We start from the raw sequence: 19722 nt of genomic DNA, 5'->3' as shown, positions 1-19722 counted from the left end.
ACAACAATGTTTTCCCCTTCAAAGTAGTTCCCTTGGGTAGCTATACACCGGCGGAATCATTGTTCCCACTCTTGGTAGCAGCGCTGGAAGTCTTCAACTGGTATGGCTTTTAACTGGTCTGTCACAGTCTTTTGAATGCTCTCCAGAGTTCCAAAATAACGTCCTTTTAGGACATGTTAATTTCGGGAAAAGGAAAAAGTCACATGGACCCAAATCAGATGAATATGGGGGTTGAGGAACAACAGTAATGCGTTTTGAGGTCAAAAATTCACTGATGGAAATGGCCGTGTGATACGGGGCATTGTCATGATGAAGCATCCACTTATCTGCAATGTCTGGTCTCATACAAATCATTTTTTCCTGAGCCTTTCAAGAACACTTATAAAATACTTGGTTGACAGTTTGTCCTGGTGGAACAAATTCTTTGCGCACGATATCCTTATTGTAAAAAAAAAAAAAAAAAATCAACATCGTCTTGACCTCTGATTTGCTCATTCGACATTTCTTCGGCCGAGGAGATGACGGAGTGTGCCAGTCTTCGCTTTGCCGCTTTGTTTCAGGATCCTACTCAAATATCCAGGATTCATCACCTGTGATCACACAATTGAAGAATTCTTGGTCATTGGCAATCCTCTCAAGAAGATCAACGCACACGTTTTTTCGATTCTCCTTCTGTTCAGTTGTGAGGTTTTTCGGCACCATTTTGGCACAAATCTTTCGCATGTTCAAATCGTCTGTCAAAATTTGATGTACGGTGAAAGTGTTTAAATTTAACTGTTCATTCATCATTCTTATTGTTAAACGACGGTCTGATCTCACAAGAGCCCTTACACATTCAACGTTGTCGTCAGTTTTTGAAGTTAAAGGTCTCCCTGAGCGAGGTTCATCTTCAACATGTTCTCGGTCTTCCAAAAATGATTTGTGCCAGCGGAAAGCTTCTGCTCTTGATAAGCGATGTTCCCCATAGGCCTGTTTCAACTTTTCAAAAGTCACACTCGCGGATTCACCAAGTTTAACACAAAACTTTACACAACATTGCTCTAAATTCCGATGCTCCATTTCTGCAACACATGACTTCACTGATGGCGCTGTCAAAAATAATGTGTTATCTGTACGGAGTTGTAAAGCGGACTGAGGAAGTGGAAGGTATAAATAAACAAACCGGTCTAGTACAGGCTGGTAGACACAACGTTGCCAGATCGCCCGCAGTGTTGCCAGTCTCATTACTTTTTTCACACACCTTGCATTCTTTCACGCAAGAATGAAGAGAAAAAACTCCGCGAGGGCTAAAATCTAACTTGTGCAAATAATTATAAGAATTGTTGGAGAAGTTTCTCTTAGATGATATCCCCGGCTCTAAAGTGAATCAACACGAACCTTCCCAGACTGACCGAAGTCCTTATAGGGAAACTGCATATATAGTTATGGGCACGGCGATAGTGATGGGCACATTTGAATACTATCATCTAGAAGAGGTTCTCACATTGGTACTAGGTAGCCGCGGTGGCTCAGTGGCAAAGCGTTCACCTGTGGTTCATGGGGTCCCTGGTTTGATCCCAACTCGCGCCAAGTGAACTTGGTGATGGACAAACACCGTGTGCGTGGATTTCCTCGGAGTTCTCCTACTCTCTTCATTCCACCAATTCATACATTTATTATCATCTCCCTTAGCCTCGGTGCATAACGCGGGAGTTAAAGTAAATATTTCATTTCGTTTTTGCGTTAACAGTGTTGAATGCCCGCTAGAAGCGAATCCAGAAGGAAGGGCGGGCGCCTGTTCAAGAGAAATTATCTTGTCTTTTTTGTATTATTTCCACTGACTACATTATTTCTTCTGTCCATATAGACGAAAATAATCTGATCTCAGTAAATTGTTTCTACAAACCAGAGCCGTATTGGCCAGGCGGGAAACCGGGAAATTTCCCGGTGGGCCCTGGACGGTGATTTTTTAGTGGGGCCTCCGCCTCGTATTGTAAGTAGCAGTATATGAACAAAAAGGCACACGTCACACACCCCTCGCATACGGGAGTAAGGGAACGAAGGACTATAACACATCGAGTATCGGCAATACATTCAGCTAATCCCAGACCAACGTTGCCGGCCCATGATGTTGCGAAAACAACAGTTCACATTTTTCGTAATTCAACCATTGAAAGGTTCTGATTTCCCACTTTGCTTTATAATTTTGCTAATATTGAAGTATTCAACTAAATTGAAGTCTCAAATGATGCCATAACTTGAAACTAATTTACATTTTACAGCACCGTTGTTTTCCGTATAGAAAATATACAGTGCCGGATTAAGACCATTGGAGGCCATGCAGGTGCAAAATACAAGGGGGCCCATCAAAACTTTTATGATGAGCCCTCTCTCAACATATTCAAAAAGGTCTGTGAATTATATAGAAGTGATTCATGTCATGTTCTTTAAACTTTTATGGTGAAAATGTTTTCAGAAATTAAAAAAAAAAAATGGGGCCCCCTAGGACAAGGAGTCCTGGAAAAACCATGAAAATTCAACTCGATTTTTTCTTTCTTTTTTTTTAAAAAACGAAAATATTTATAGAAATGGGGGTTGGGAATTATGTCAGATCAGTCAGTATCAGGTGTGAAATTACTGTCTTAAAAAAGTTTAAAATCTGTATTTTAAGACCTTTCAGCATACTTGATCCGAGTGATACTCCCGAATTCCCTTTTATTTACAGGGATGGGAGCAGTACGTACATGTGAGTGCGCCCCCTGCAAAGCATCTTCCTGGTGGGCCCCTGGGTTGCAGTACAGCCCTGCTGCAAACTATCTAAATCTCGACGTGTTATAGGAGCTTGTAATATGTGATATTCCTTTCATTCTTTCACGCAAGAATAACTGGTCTAACTTATGCAAAAAGTTATAAGAATTGTTGGGGAAGTCTCTCAATGATCATGCACTCCCCATATACTTGGTATAAAAGTGAACGAACACGAACCTCCCCAGAGTGACCAAACTCCTTGTAGGGAAACTACATATATAGATATGGAGACAAAGATAGTGATGAGCATATTTGAGCACTATCGTCTAGAAGAGATTCTCATATTGGTACTACTGAGTTTTTTTCATAATGGATAGGTCGACAGTTCTATCCTCTCTGCCCACGCGAAATACTGACCGCGCCAGCATAACGAGAGAAGAACAGGAGTCATCTGTTCGGACTAATATTAGATCACGCGTTTAGGAGAGCGATTTCCTGACAATTTCTTAGTGAAAGTGTCAAATACTTCCTTAAACTTACCTTAAAGTGGGATATAAAGTAAAAAGTTCTTAAACTTATCTTAAAGTAGGATATAAAATAAAAAGTCCTTAAACTTATCTTAAAGTGGAATATAAAATAAAAAGTCCTTAAACTTTTCTTAAAGTAAAATATAAAATAAAAAGTCCTTAAACTTATCCTAAAGTGGGATATAAAATAAAAAGTCCTTAAACTTATCTTAAAGTGGGATATAAAATAAAAATTCCTTAAACTTATCTTAAAATGGGATATAAAATAAAAAGTCCTTAAACTTATCTTAAAGTGGGATATAAAATAAGAAATCCTTAAACTTATCTTAAAGTAGAATATTAAACAAGAAGTTCTTAAACTTACCTTAAAGTGGGATAAAATAAAAGAGTAATACTTAGGAATACATTACAGAGTTAAGGGATGATACTTCCTCTTCTTGTAATGAAATTGAGCTTATCTCCTGGAAGGAGCATATTGGCACTCTAAGCAAGACTGACATCTGCTCTTCGAAAGGGGCGTTCTGATACAAATTGTAAATTTTATGAGTGGCGTTCTGACATCAAATCCCTGTTTATTGATTCAAGAACTTTAAAAGTTTGACATTTTTTTTTCTTTTTTGCAATCTGTTCTTCTAAATTATATTATTTTAATACACTTTGAGCGAAAAATGAAAACAAAAAATCCGTCATGTGGATGCAGGCACGTAGCTAGGAGTAGTAAGAGGTTCTGAACTCAACTTCGACCACCCTCAGTTTCTCTGAAACTTCCACTTGTTTACTCGTATTCAAGTATAAATTGTGAGATAAACTCAAGCTAACCGTCCCAAAAATGATCTCAGTTCCGCTCATCTACACTGTTTTTAAAGTTTTGCCACAGAAGCCTTTATGGATGATGCAAAGTCAATCTGAATCTCGTGCTACGTGTTTCTGGTTCGATTTCAGGCCATATGAGTTTGTGGAAAACAATATCGTAGCCTTGCAGTTTCATTGAGTTGTCCCATGTCCTGCTACTATCTCATCTCATCACATAATCATTCAATTTTATGAATCATCCGTCTCCTTTCGGTTATAGGGCATAGTCGTGGGACATAAGTGAAATGAAAGAAAATATTTCAAGTTTATGTCCCACGACTATGCCCTATAGCCGAAAGGGGACGGATGATTCATAAAATTGTCATACAGGTTGAAAATAAGTGAAATGAAAGAAAATATTTCAAGTTTATGTCCCACGACTATGCCCTATAGCCGAAAGGGGACGGATGATTCATAAAATTGTCATACAGGTTGAAAATAAGTGAAATGAAAGAAAATATTTTAAGTTTATGTCCCACGACTATGCCGAAAGGGGACGGATGATTCATAAAATTGTCATACAGGTTGAAAATAAGTGAAATGAAAGAAAATATTTCAAGTTTATGTCCCACGACTATGCCCTATAGCCGAAAGGGGACGGATGATTCATAAAATTGTCCTACAGGTTGAAAATAAGTGAAATGAAAGAAAATATTTCAAGTTTATTTTCAACCTGTATCTCGTGCTTGGTGTTAGACTCTTTACCAAGTGAGCTACAATTCACAAGCGTATGTTTTCATATCAAGAGCTATTTCTCATATCTCAACTAATCAAAGTGCTTCTGGCTTCTTTTTTTCCCCCCTCAAATCACTGACTCAGCCCGCTAACGGTCCTGACTTATGTTCGCACAAAAGCATGATCTAGTGTTAAAATTCAGTGGTTCTGATCCATCTTCTTTGATTTACAACCTTGATTAAAAGTTTCGTGTTTGCATACATTATACACTTTTAAGTCATTTTAATAATTATATTATAGTATAGTCAGCGACAAAAGTTATTTTTTCGTTTGGTAAAATTTATTTTGGAAGTAACGGTGGTATGACTGGTACTTTGGGGATAACAGTGGTGCCAACGTACAGAAAATTACATTATTTTTAATTTACTAAAAATTGTATTTGAATTTTCCTTCCGTTCTGAAGTTATTTACAAAACTAGTTTTATCAAATGGAAATAACTTTTGTTGTTAACTGTACAAGAAGATATCTTTATTTCTAAGCGCTATGTATTTGTCTTCTCCGAACTATTAAGTATACTTTTTTGTTTTCAAAATCAAATTTATTGTCTGAATCGAATACATGTGTGTGTTAAAAAATATTTGTCCTTCTGTTTCTTCATTTGGTCCTTTGAATTTCTAAACTATCTCAAAGCATTGTTATGTATTCTGGAATGTATGCTAGCACTAGAAATCGTTAAGATGTTTTACGTTCAACACTTTTTCGTTTGATATGTGCCTGGTTAGGTTTTTAATCATTTCTTCTCGGGGCACCTTCTTCTTCTTCTTCTGTCGGAGCTGGTTTTCGAAGTCTTTAGCTTGCTTTTCGATGTCTTTAGTTTCTAGCATCTTCTGAACGTCATCAAGAAATCTCACTAGTTTATTGCTTCGATCGTTAGACTGCTGACTAGGGCGATTTTCAGGTGAAATTTTCAGCGCTGATCGCAAAGCAGGATTTTCTGTGGAGCTGTGACGATTCATAGGTAGCTGTTTGCTCAAGTTATAACTACTGGAGCGATTAAATACCTTTTTGCTCAAACTATTATTGCTGGGGCGATTTAACACCTGTTTGTTTAAGCTATTACTGCTGGAGCGATTTAACACTTGTTTGTTCGAGCTATTACTACGGGAGCGATTGAACACCTGTTTGCTCGAGTTATTACTGCTGGAGCGATTGAACACCTGTTTGCTCAAGCTATTATTACTGGAGCGATTGAACACCTGTTTGCTTGAGGTATTACTACGGGAGCCATTGAATACCTGTTTGTTCGGGCTATTACTGCTGGAGCGATTGGCAGGCATTTGTTTGCTCGAGCTATTATTACCACTAGAGCGATTGGATACCTGTTTGCTCGAGATGTTACTGCTGGAGCGATTGGCAAGCACCTGTTTGCTCGAATTGTTACGACAGGAGCGATTGAATATTGCTGGAACCGAGTTATTACTGCCGGAACGATTGGCAAGCACCTGTTTGCTGGAAGTTGATTCTAGTCTATTTTGCGTACGGTCAATTCCACGCTTCAGCATATCGAAACTACTGCCGTGCCTACTTCTGCTTAAGTAAGCAGTGTTGAAATTAGCAATATTTCTGGTCTCATAGTCTAACACCTCCATCTCAACGCCCAGAATTACTTTTTCGATGGATAGGATATCATTTTCCAGTTTCTTCAGTATCTTATTCTCGTATTCCATTGCTTCATTTGCCAGCCCAAAAATTTTCCGTTCGATAGCTTCTGTTTCGATTCCGACCATTTTCTCAAATTTTTCAATGTCCTCCTGTGCCTGCTTTACAACTGACGAATAGGATCTTATAGGCTTCTTCACAAGATTTTGACTGACCTTGGGCGTTTTGCTCCTTTTGGCTGACGGTTTAGTACTTCTCCCTGATTTTGACGACATTGCGTAGTATTGTTTGCTCTTCTTTAGCGGGTATTGTGACATGGTTTTGTTTATGTTTTGTTTTCATTTAACGGCAAACTATGTTAATAAGTGGCTTTTGGCATATATGCTGTGTAGAACAGCATTAAGCGCCATTGCGGCAGTTTAAAACCGTGGTTTTTAAACCTTGGTCAGTGTTATCGTGCATTGTTGTTGCCATGACATTATTATAAAAAATACTGAAACATTGTTATGAACGTTAAGATATAAAATTCTAGCTAAATACTCCACTATTGTTGAGTTCGAGATGGACATCATGTAGATGTATTTTGTCGGAGTCCTCTGTTCAGATCCGTAGCTAGGGGTGGCAAGGGAAGCTCAGCCCCTTGCAATCACCTTCAGCCCACTTCGACTTTCAGTTCTTTGTTTTATGTAGGTATTAATGTAAAGTGAACTCAAGTTAGCTACTACAAAAGTTATCTCGACCTCCCTCTCTTAGTGTTCTGACTACGAGCCTGAATATTTTATATTTCTTTTTCATTACACTAATTATTTAATAACAATTCACTTTCACTTTCATCTCAACGCCCGAAATGAAATACCGTTTTTTTAAAAATGGATTCTATTATAATCTTGACACACACACGCAGTGTTTCTTCCAGGCAAGTTCCCCCCCCCCCCCGAAGCTCTGAGAGTGCCACCCGGAGGAGTAGCTCAATAACATGACAGTAAAATAATACGTCTATAATACAAGGTGACACACGGGAGACGGACGGTTTTGAACTGCGTAGTACTGAGAGTGCGGTGGTGGGGATAGTTCTGCTCTACACAAGACGCCATTTCATTTACTCAGTCACTGCTCTGTCACTATGGAGCAGTGGGACTTGCAACGTCGATTGTTTGTCTATGACAGTTTCGTGAGAAGTGGTGAGTCTATTACAGCTACTCAGCGATTGTTTCGTGCGCGGTTTAATGTCGGTCGACATGGAGCTGTTCCGAGCCGTAACACAATCCTCAGATGGGTGAAAAACTTTAGATCGACTGGAAACATACTGGATAAGAAGCATCCTGGCCCGAGACGCAGTGTAACGACACCAGAAAATGTTGAAAGGGTAAGGGAAGAGGTAGTCAGAAGCCCAGGATGGTCAGCTAGACGTCATGTTATTGAGCTACAAATCAATCGGGAATCGGTTAGACGAATTTTGCATAAAGAATTAAAATTCCATCCCTACAAAATGCTCATTGTCCAACAACTTAAGGCAACTGATTTTGCTGTACGCGAAGACTTTGCTTACAGAATGCAAGTGATTTTGGGATCGAATGAAAATGCAATTTTATTGATGAGCGATGAAGCTCATTTCCATTTAAACGGGACCGTGAATAAGCAAAACCTACGTTACTGGACTCCAGAGCATCCACACCTTATTCACCAGCGTCCTCTACACTCTGAAAAAGTAACAGTCTGGTGTGCTCTTGGCTCTGTTGGCATTATTGGACTTTATTTTTTCGAAGAGAACGGGGCCACAGTTACTGTTAATTCGGCTCGATACATTCGTATGCTTGAAACGTTCTTGAAACCAGAACCAAGAAGACGACGAATCCCCTTAAAACGTGTTTGGTTCCAACAGGATGGGGCAACATCACACACCGCGAACACTTCAATGACAGTTCTTAGATGCGTTTCCTGGACAGATTATCTCACGTTTTGGCAATGTTCCTTGGCCTCCCAGGTCTTCCGACTTATCAGTGTGTGACTTTTTTCTGTGGGGGTACCTTAAAAGCTATGTCTATAACCACAAACCACGAACTTTGAACGAGTTGAAGAATGCAATCATTCAAGAGATTGCTGCCATCCTGCAGAGATGTTAGTTCATGTGATGGAGGATTTTGAGAAGAGACTTGAGTCATACATTCGAAATGATGGACATCACCTTGACGACATTATTTTTCACAAATAACTGAAATGGCAGGTAATGAGCTTCGTTAACTAAAATGGCAAATAATGAGCTTTGATTTTGTGTAAATAAACGTGTATTAATTTTCAAATTGGCTGAGTATTATTTCATTAAAAACCGTCCATCTCTCATGCGTCACCCTGTATAATAATAAATAGAATAGTTGCAGCAGTGCTCCCCGGAATACTAAATGTACCCTCCCGGAACATTATTTCTGAAATAAACACTGCACACACGGCTCTATTAGTTTAATTTATAGTTCTTTCACAGTTCTTTTTGAACTGAAAAAGTTCCAGTTCCATTCATTATGTTACGTTCCTTTATAATTCTCTTGTCATAGGAACATCAATAAACATTACTATTGAACATCACTAAGGAACCAATCATTTTGCAGCATTTACGCAGGTTAAGAACAAATATACTGATTAACAAATTACAATGGAATTTATAATAACTGAAACTGAAACTTTTTTGAGTTCAAAATGAACTGTGAAAGAAATATAAATTGAACAAATTGAACCGCGTGTGCCGCATATTATAATGGCACCTTTAGGACTTCTACTTAGGCCATATGTAGATGCCATTTTTGTTTACGTTGTTCCGATTCCTGCGATTTATTTACGTGACAGTTTCCATCACTTTCAATTGGAGTGAGCAGTGAATCGGAACCCTGGACCATATTTGCCATGAATTATTTAAAAAAAAAATGTTCAAAAAAAGTGGAGGGGGTTAATGACGATGCTTGAACACTGATGACCTGATTGTCAGTCGCCACTGTTGCCCCACAAGACGATTCGTCTCGAAAACGAAACGAAACGAAAAGTCAATTCTGAAATTCCAGACGAGATGAAAAATGTGAAAATTCTAGTCTCGTGGACAACATTAGTTCACCTAATCTTAAGTTTCAAACACTAGTTTAGTGTTACATGATTCCTAATATTATGTTGATAAAGTGATTCTAAATACAATGAAAAAGCATTTGTCAAAACCTAATGATAAGTCATTACAAAACATAAGTCTATATAGCCTCGCTGCTGAAAGGGACGTTAAACTCAAACTCAACTCAACTCAATAAGTCTACTCTTATTATAAATATGTATACCTTGCACTTTATTACATTGTACTCGTACTAGGGATGGCTAGAACCGGTTCCTGGTGGAACGGTCTGAACGGATTCGGTTCTAGAACATCCAGTTCCGGAACCGGTTTTTTCGGATGCAGGTCTGGAACCTGGTTTTCGGATCCAGGTCTGGAACCGGTTCTTCGGATCCAGGTCTGGAACCGGTTCTTCGGATTCGGGTCTGGAACCGGTTTCCAAGATCCGGTTCTGGAACTGGGTTTTAGGATCCAGGTCGGAACCGGTTCCTAAGATCCGGTTCTGGAACCGGGTTTTCGGATCCAGGTCTGGAACCGTTCCCAAGATCCGGTTCTGGAACGGAATCTCTGAGAACCGGTTCCTCGCGGAACCGGAACTTTATGGTCATCCCTAACTCGTACTCCCTCGTATATAAATAAAAATGATTGTAACTTTGTTTGGCAGCTAGAACCTTTCTATTTCAAGTGTGTCCCTGCTAGTGCTGCTGTCGATGTGTGTTTTCTCCTACCTCCCTCGGAAGAGGAGGGACAAGTTGCTGTGAACGAAATCTTTCAACAGTTGGATATGGACAGGGTTGCCACACGGACTTCGCTGTGCACTGTCTTGTTAGCCATTTTAAGTAGCCTAAGATCTTCGACCAAACGACTGAATGACAAGTTAGCAACACAGCCGAGGTCATTCACTTTTTCCCCAAAAACAAAGGGAAGGTTTCCTGCGTAAAAGGGAGGCGAAGTATGTTTCACATATTTTCCGAGGGCACACTTGAAATAGAAAGACACTAACTTCTCCTATAGACTCCTGCATCGATTCTGATTATTTTTGGTACATGCTGTGGCCTAACTTAGGACTTTATGAAATTACTTTGATTAAAATGTGTATCCTAATAAAGGAACTAGAAGTCGTCAAAATGTATGCGAAAAATCGAGTAATTCACGATCCTATCAAGATAAGAAAATGAAGCTTGGTATATAAACTCCTCATTAAAAACAAGGGAATATGCATCTTATTTTTGAGAATTTTCGTTTTAAAGGGGTATATAACATATAATCTTGAAAAAATACTTTGAGGGTAAGACACTCCTAATACACCTGGGAGTGAGAACGAGAGGGCGACAGATATTAGTGTGGAATCTGTGCTTTTTGGAGTCGCTGAGATGAATAGTGGCACTCCTGTTTCTATTTAAGTTTAAGTTCAGGCTCCATCGGCATGGGGAGTGAGAAGAGGGTAAAATAAGATGCCCAAAATCTCCCACTCCGTATACGGTCTGTCCCTAAACACCGTCTTTTTCTCTGTTTCTTTTGGTGCTGAATCCAGTGCTAGCAATCATTTTAAGCAATTGAATTCACCAAATCGGAACGTTCCCTTGTAAGATTACTGTCGAATCCATAATGTTCGGAGTCGCTAACCTAATTAGTAACAGTCTCGATATTTAGGCCCAAGTAGTGATTCAATCGGCTCGGCTCGGTTCAACTGAGCCATAGGCTCAAGCCGGCTCGGTTGCGATGAGCCATCGGCTCGGCTCGGCCCAAGTGAGCCATCGGCTCGGTTCGGCTTGACAGTTGAGCCACCGGCTCTGTTCGGCTCGAATCAGGTGAGTCATCGGCTCATGCCGGCTCAGTTGGGATGAGCTATCGGCTCGGTTCGGCTCAGCTCAGGTGAGCCATCGGCTCGACCCAACTGAGCCGAGGGCTCGAGCCGGCTCCGTTGAGTGAGCTGTTGTCTCGGCTTGGTGATTACTGGGCTGTGAGCCGAGGCGCTCGAGCCGTTGACAACAATATTTGTGTATTGAATATGATCTAATTTCGGCCAGTAAAGAGTTCAGTCTTTCTTTACCGGAGTTACAATAAGAATTTGAAGATGTTATTAATACATTTATAAATAGGCGAAAAATACAGATGTTTTATGTCTTAAATTCATCATTTTTTAAATTATGTTGTCTGTTTAAACTATGGGGATAGACGGGGGGTTAGGAGAATGCAAGTTCTCCTTCTTAAACAAGAAGTGATAATCGCAATCTTTTGAAATAACCCGAGGAAAGAAAGAGGCTTTCTTATTATTGTTAAGGTCGTGAAACAGCATTTATGTAGTTTTTTAAAGGCATCCTTTGTGTTTATCTAGAGACTTGTTTTATTTTGTTACTTCCATTCTATTCGCCTATAACTGAAAAAATATTTCTAAGCGAACTTGTAGTGTTTCTTTGTTGTTAATCAGGACAATGTTGCGCCCAACCGGCTCAGCTCGATCTCCGGCTCGGCTCGGCTCGGTTCACCCGAACCGTCGGCTCAAGCCGGCTCGGTTGCGATGAGCCATCGGCTCGGTTCAGCTCGACTCAATTAAGCCTCCCACCTCTGGTGCTTGGGGTCCCGGGTTCGATCCCAGCCCCCGCCAAGTGAACTTTGTGGTGGACAAACACCGTGTGCGTGGGTTTTCTCGGGGTTCTCCCGTTTCCTCCCACTTCCTTCATTCCACCATTTCATTCATTACTCATCATCACCGTCTCCTTTAGCCTAACCGGCATAACCGTGGGACGTAAAACTCAAAAATTTCATTTCATTTTTTTTTTTTCAATTAAGCCTCCGGCTCGGTTCGGCTCGACTCAGGTGAGCCATCGGTTCGGCTTAGGTGAGCTATCAGCTCGAGCCGGCTCGGTTGCGATGAGCCATCGACTCGGTTCGGCTCAGCTCAGGTGAGCCATGGCTCAAGCCAGCTCGGTTGGGGTGAGCTATCGGCTCAACTCGGATCGGCCCAATTGAGCCGTGGGCTCGAGCCGGTTTGCTTGGGTGAGCTGTTGGCTCGGTTCACTTCTTGGCTCGGCTCGGTGGAGACTGAGCCGTGAGCGGAGCCGTTAACAACACTAGGCCCAAGTTTACGTAAGAAGGGGTATATCAACTGTCCCGGGAATTGACAAGGAAATGGCGAAGGTATTGCTCTCCGTTATTTATTTCACACATTTTTTTTTTCCTTTTGCATAACCCTTATTAAAGAACGGGCATTTCAACTAGTTTCCTATATAATTTAATCTTACCTGAACACATAATGCATTTCGAAAATTTAACGATTTCGCTGTGTAGTACTACAGTGTTTTGCTTAACCTGAATTGTAAATGTAACTTCAAAAGTAATGAAGAAATAGACGACTTATTTGCTTCTCACTTTCAGTCTGTCTACAAAGAAATTCCGGCAATAAATGAAATTGACGAAACTACAAAATATAACATGTAACACTTCCCAAGTGTAAAACTCCAATTTTTATAAAATTTGGCTGGTAGATACTAGTCATGAAATAAACGAATACGTGTTTTCTATTTTCTGTGGAAAAACGGTTTTACATGGCAAAAGCGCCCACTCAAAAGTTTGAAAGTTAACGCCCGAAATTCAAGAAGAAGTGGACCGAAGTGAATGAAATTGTGCACAGGTATTGTAGAAGTAAAATGAGGGAATATGTGTTTGGTATTTTCCTGAAAGAAACAGTTGGGTGGGCACAGACCCCTCTAAACCTTTGATCACGAAATATCGAAAGTGCTTTAAAAAAAAAGTGTCAGAAGTCTCTAAAGGACACGAAGAATTGCAATGTATCTTTCTGTAGGGATAATGCTCACAAAATAAACGAATACGTGTTTTGTATTTTCTGCGAAATTTTTTTTTTATTGGGGACCAAAATTTTAAAAGTTGATGCCCGAAAGGTAAGAAGAAGTGGACCGAGGTGAATGAAATTGTGCACATATATTGTAGACGTAAAATGAATGAATACGTGTTTCGTATTTTCGTGAAAAACCAGGTGGGTGGGGCACAAACCGTTCCAAATATTTGATTTCGAAATGTTAAAAGTGCGAATAAGTATACGTTAGAAGTGCATAAAGGACATAAAGAATTGGAATGAACTTTGTGTAGGGACAATTCAAAATATAAACGAATATGTGTCTTTTTTTTTTTTTTTTTGCGGAAAAACGGTTTTAAGGGGCAAAAATCCCCACCCAAAAGTTTGAAAGTTGATGCCCGAAAGGCAAGAAGAAGTGGACCGAAGTTAATGAAATTGTGTGCAGATAATGCAGACTTAAAATGAGGGAATATGTGTTTCATATTTTCCTGAAAAATACAGGTGAGTGGGGCACAGACCCTTCCAAACCTTTGATTACGAAATATCAAAAGTAGACATGAGAAGTACCTAAAGGATATGGAGAATTCCAACAAAATTTTGTGTAGGGACAATACGCAAAAAATAAACTAATATGTGTTTTTAGTTTGAGCGGAAAAACAGCGTAGGATCAAGACCCCTCCGAAAAAAATAAATATTACCGCTGAAGGCAGGAAGGAGTGAACGGAAGCGAATGAAATTGTCTGTAAATATTGAATATCTATATATATAAAAGAGAACGCACAAAATCCTTTGTCCGCTCATCACGCTAATACGGCTGAACCGATTTCTTTCATTTTTGGGGGGTTGTTAGGATTTGGACCCTAGATGGTTTTTATCATATCACTTTAATTTTCAATTACCAGTGTCTTGAGATAATTGACCAATCAGGTGTCAATACGTACAAAAAATCCTTTGTCCGCTCATCACGCTAATACGGCTGAACCGATTTCTTTCATTTTTGGGGGGTTGTTAGGATGTGGACCCTAGATGGTTTTTATCATATCACTTTAATTTTCAATTACCAGTGTCTTGAGATAATTGAGCATTCAGGTGTCCATACGTACAAATCCTTTGTTATTAGTTCATCATAGGTATAAAAATAAACGTATTTATATGCAACCCGCATGACCCTGTGACTCGGCGGGTTAACATAACTGACAGGCGCTATAAATCACTTGAAAGCGAAAAAGTAAAAATTATCTAAGTAACAAAGTTTATTGCGTTCCGGGGTGACCGCAGCGAAGCGGGGTGAACGCTGCTAGTGTAACATAAGGCAATTCGTGTTCCCTAAGTGTCCCCAACCGATTTGCTTCAAATTTAGCACATCAACAGTAAACAGAAAATAAATCGACACGTGCTTTTGTTTATGCGAAAAAACATTGTAAGGGTTAGAGGTTCCCCCAAAATACTATACGCTATAGGTAGGAAACAGCTAGCGTGAAAATAGTAAACTTTTACCAATAGATAGATGACCTAAAAGTAGGAATCAATACAGTGAATTTCGAGTGTGGCGTGCTTCTACTCGCAAAAGTTCAAGTTCAAAGACTGAACATTGCGCCCTTTAACGTATACTTGCGAAAAACGTATTACCTTATTTCACACACTGAGAAAAAAAAAGTAGGTGGCGTACTTAAAAAGATAGGTTACATGCGTAATTCCTGTAGTTTTTGGACTTAACGTACAGCAGACGTATAACTGAAAACGCATGTTTTATAATACTTTCTGTATAAGTGTTCCGTCTGTACCTACTTTCCGTATGAAACAATGTAGGCGGTCAGGATGTCACATACAAATGGACGTATATAACATATAGCTGACGAAGGTAACATACATATATGTATGTAATATACGGAAAACTGTTAGATGTCAGACATCCTGCAACGTCATGATGTAACATCTGAGGGCAGTGCCTATGTAGCATACCTATAACGTATGCTCCGTACTGATTTCTATAGTAAGCAAGAGGATTCCGTATATTTGTACAATATACCGCTGTCCGGAGAACGGATTTTTCTCTGTGCATGTATATACAATATCTATGCAGAGTTTCTTTCGCTTCGGTACACTCCTTCCTGCGCTTCTGTTTTTATTTTTTTATTTTTTTATTTTTTTATTTTTTTTTTGAGGAGGTCTTGGCATCGACACAGTTTTCCTGCACAAACTAAAAAGACAGGTGTTTGCTTCTGTGTGTGTGTGTTTTGTCTCTTAACGCAGCTTCGTTGCAATTCTCCATTTAATTTAGGCACTTCGGATGTGTATTTATTAGCACTTTTGGTATTTCGTAATCAATGGTTTGGAAGGGAATGTGCCCCACCCATCTGTTTCTTTTTTCAGAAAAATACGAAACATATATTCCCTCATTTGAAGTCTACAATATTTGTGCACAATTCAAGTCACTTTGGGTCACTTCTTCTTGCCTTTCGGGCCTTAATTTTCAAAATTTTGAGTGTGGGCTTTTGCCCCACTAAAGCCGTTTTTTCGCAGAAAATAAAAGACACATATTCGTTTATTTTTTACTTGTTGTCCCTGCACAAAGTTTCGTTACAATTCGTCATATCCTTTAGGCACTTCTGACGTACTGTTATTAGCACTTTTGGTATTTCATGGTCTAAGGTTTGGAGGGGTCCGCGCCCCACACAACCATTTTTTCCACGAAAATATGAAACACGTATTTACAGGTTTTACGTCTTCAATATCTGTGCACAATTTCGTTCATTTTGGTCCATTTCTTCTTGCCTTTCGGACCTCAAATTTAAATATTTTGGGTCGGGACTTTTGCCCCGTAAAACTGTTTTTCTGCAGAAAATACAAAACACGTATTCGTTTATATTTTGCGGAATGTCCCTACATAAAGTTTCGTTGTAATTCTTCATGTCCTTTAGGTACTTCTTACATATTGTTATTAGCCCTTTTGATATTTTGTAATCAAATTTTTTGGAGGGGTCCGTGCGACACACAACAGTTTACGGTATTCCAGGAAAATATGAAACACGTATTCACTCATTTTACGTCTACAATATATGTGCACAATTTCGTTCACTTCGATCCACTTCTTCTTGAATTTCGGGCGTCAACTTTCAAAATTTTGGGTGGGGCTTTTGTCCCCTAAAACCATTTTTCTGCAGAAAATACAAAACCCTGTTTATATTTTTTTTAGTACTGTTCCTGCACAAAGTTTGATTGCAAGTCTTCATGTCCTTTAGGCACTTCTGCCATGCTGTTATTAGCACTTTTGATATTTCGTGATCAACGGTTGGAGGGGTATGTGCCTCACCCAATTGCTTTTCCCAGGAAATACGAAACACATATTCCCTCATGTTACTTCTACAATATCTGTGCGCAATTTCATTCACTTCGGTCCAGTTCTTCTTGCCTTTTGGGCATCAACTTTCAAAATTTTGGATGATGGCTTTTGCCCCTAAAACCGTTTTTCCGCAAAAAAATAAAAAAAAAAAAAAACACGTATTCGTTTATTTCATGTCTAGTATCGACCAGCCAAATTTTATCAAAATCGGAGTGTCATACTTGGGAAATGTTACATGTAAGTCTTATTGTGACTCATGGGACTCATTTGTTTTTCTTAATTTAACCCTAGAGAAAGTTAAAAAAAAGTCATAAAGAGACTGAAACCGAAACGTTCTCATGGACCTAATCTTATTCCACCTTAAGTGTAAAGGGCTGGGGGAAAATATTAAAAACTGCTATCCACATAATACCGAAATTAACATGAAGTTACATTTCCGACTAGATTGAAGGGAACTATTGTTTGTTTTATTCCGAAATCCGGCTCGGGCTCCCAATGTGAGATTAACAACTTCCATTCTTTTCTCCTTTGCAAGGCTGTATAAAAATATGTTATTTCATAGAATTATGAGTCATGCTTGTCCTGCAATCTTGCCATATGAACATGGCTTTTTAACTCAATGAGCAGCTATTTGTATGCCAAATTCGACATTAATTGCAGATTATTTGACTACAATTCTTGAAAGAGGTTAACAAGTGAATGTTATATACATTGATATAGCAAAGGCCTTTGACACTGTCGATCATGACATATTACTATAAGCTCAGTCTTTTTAATTTTGCAAAACCTACTCTGAAGCTTCTAGCTTCATATTTAAAAGAGCGTTAACAGTGTATTCTTTAACGTGAGCGCATTTCTATGTTGATAGACGATCAATCTGGAGTACCTCAAGGCTCGAATCTAAGACCCTTACTTTTTATACTCTTTACTAATGACTTAACCAATTCTATCAAAACATCAAAACAATTATTAATTGCCGATGATCTTAAAATATATGCAGTAATTAAATCGATTAATGGCTGTGAGACTATTTAGCAAACGTTCTTAACTGAATGTGTAGAAAATAATCTAAACGTAAGTATTAACAAATGCAAAACATATTTCCACCACATGTAGTAGAAATAGATTCGATTACTTCTGCGCGTTAGATAGCACTTCATTAACTAAATATGAGATGGTTAAAGATCTTGGAGTTATATTTAATAGTCATTTGACATTTGTAACACACACTTCTTTAATATAAATAGAACTGACTGTATTGACTTGATAGAAAAGATCAATTTTAGAATGCCTCATCCAAACACGCGAGGTTGAAATAATGTTCTGTTCTTTTGCATTGAACCTAAAACAAATACCCTAAGGAAGTCTCCTCGTGGCGGATATGTGCTTTCTAGAACAGGATTCACTATTTTGGACAGATAATAGATATTGTTAATGACAATGGGAATAAATAAAAAAAAATTACAACTTGATAAATTATCTTCAGATATGTTAGAAGTATCTTGTGCATATCTTATCTTCTAATAACGCACATAAGTAATCTTAATAATATTGTGTTACTTTGTTGCACAATATTATGTTGATTAATTAGATAAAATCAATAATACTACTACTGTAACTGGGCAGTAGCATGTTGTATTCTTCCTCTTTAAGTAAATATTTTAAGAATTGAATAAAATATTCAGTGGACAAACGAGAGAAGTAACTGGAATAATAGAATTGTAAAATTGATATAAAAATGTTTGTGTAACTAGAAACACATAACATATACAGATTACTATGTAGTATCGTATCTAAGACAGGAAAGAGAGTTAAAGGTTACGGAATATATGTCACAAAGAATCATTTGTTTAAAATTCTTACATTTTTAATATTTGAAAATGCGGTAACTCTACAAGAAGGTCGACTGGTCATATACAATGTATCACCTCATCCAAACATTAACAGAATTGTAGTACAAGATTAAATTTCCTTTGACTGTGTATGGATATGTTCGAAAAATGGATAACGTTCATAGCGCAGAAGTAGCATCAATTTAAAACTGATTCAAAGCGTCGATTTCTTTGATTCTCGGCCAATTTGTCCGTTTATTTATCTTTCCTAGTTTCTCTAAATCTCATGTTATTGCTTAATGGTTAACGCTTAGTTTTTCTGCAAGCTCTTGTGTCGTTTTCCGTAGCTCTGCTTCGGAGATCATCTTCAATTTGTAGTCTCCAACAACCGAACGATGTTAGTGATCTTTATTATTCCCCAAGCGTAAGTCACCACAACAGAATTTACGGAATCAACCTTCCATTGTGTGTTTGTTCACATTGCTTTATTTAACCCTCGCTTTCATTAACGTTTCGAATTGTTTGGTCTCTCTGCGTCTGGGGGATTAAATAGTTACGCTGAAGTAGGTTTTGCTAAAATCATACTTTCTCAGGCATGAAAATAGACAAATTCAGAGATTTACTATGATGTATATACGAGTATAGATAATAACAAGGCTTACGGCTAGCATGTATATCAAGGTAAAAACCCTGGTTTACATGTCAAGGTCATTGCTATACGTCAAGGTAAAACTACCAGAATTCCTACGTGAATTTTCTGCGCCTCAACCAAATAGGACATGGAAATATCCTACAGTCCATCCGAATGTTATATGCTTAGAAGCCTCCAGGAAAATTATCATTTCATTTTGTGCCGTAAGAGTCATCCTGGATTTAGGTACTGGCCGCCACTGGTCATTTTACTAAATTAATCTACCAAGACTAATAGTTGTACTATTTTCAGAAGTTAAGTACAGTGAACTCTCGACTATCCTGTCTAATTAAAGAAATTAAAAATGAGGGAGAGAGAAGCTCAATAATAAAATGAGGAGCATTTTTTTTAAAAAAAGATTACTCGACCCTTTTTACAAACCCTTTTACAAAAACGCGATTGTAGTACCACGGAGAACCAGTCGTTTATCAAAGACTTTTACAAAAACTAAAATTAAGTTTTGATTCTTTTAGGCCTAGCTTTTCACATTTATGTAATTATTTATCAATATTA

The 19722-nt window shown here is 38.5% G+C and overlaps 1 protein-coding gene and 1 pseudogene across 1 annotated transcript; both read right to left on the bottom strand.

The window, feature by feature from the left end:
* Positions 1–564: 564 nt before the first annotated feature.
* LOC145682325 (protein GVQW3 pseudogene) lies at positions 565–1059 on the bottom strand (annotated as a pseudogene).
* Positions 1060–5364: 4305 nt separating this feature from the next.
* On the bottom strand, positions 5365–6926 carry LOC145664298 (uncharacterized). The gene is made up of 2 exons (XM_081730844.1): positions 5961–6926; positions 5365–5882 (listed from the first exon to the last, which is right to left on the bottom strand). The coding sequence occupies exons 1-2, from the start codon at positions 6756–6758 to the stop codon at positions 5505–5507; spliced, it is 1176 nt and encodes a 391-aa protein (XP_081586970.1). The 5' UTR covers positions 6759–6926; the 3' UTR covers positions 5365–5504.
* Positions 6927–19722: the final 12796 nt, after the last annotated feature.

The sequence above is a fragment of the Thermobia domestica genome, chromosome 1 (genome assembly GCF_964235325.1).
Source record: "Thermobia domestica chromosome 1, izTheDome1.hap1.1, whole genome shotgun sequence".
Lineage (NCBI taxonomy): Eukaryota > Metazoa > Arthropoda > Insecta > Zygentoma > Lepismatidae > Thermobia > Thermobia domestica.
Note: the sequence above shows the minus strand (reverse complement) of the source record. Positions and strands in the feature narration are given on the sequence as shown.

Coding starts and splice junctions, on each gene's coding strand:
- LOC145664298 (XM_081730844.1), bottom strand. CDS start 6,758: ATGTCACAATACCCGCTAAAGAAGAGCAAACAATACTACGCAATGTCG. Junction 5,883..5,960: donor GTAATAACTCGAGCAAACAG/GTGTTCAATCGC, acceptor TTAAACAAACAG/GTGTTAAATCGCCCCAGCAA.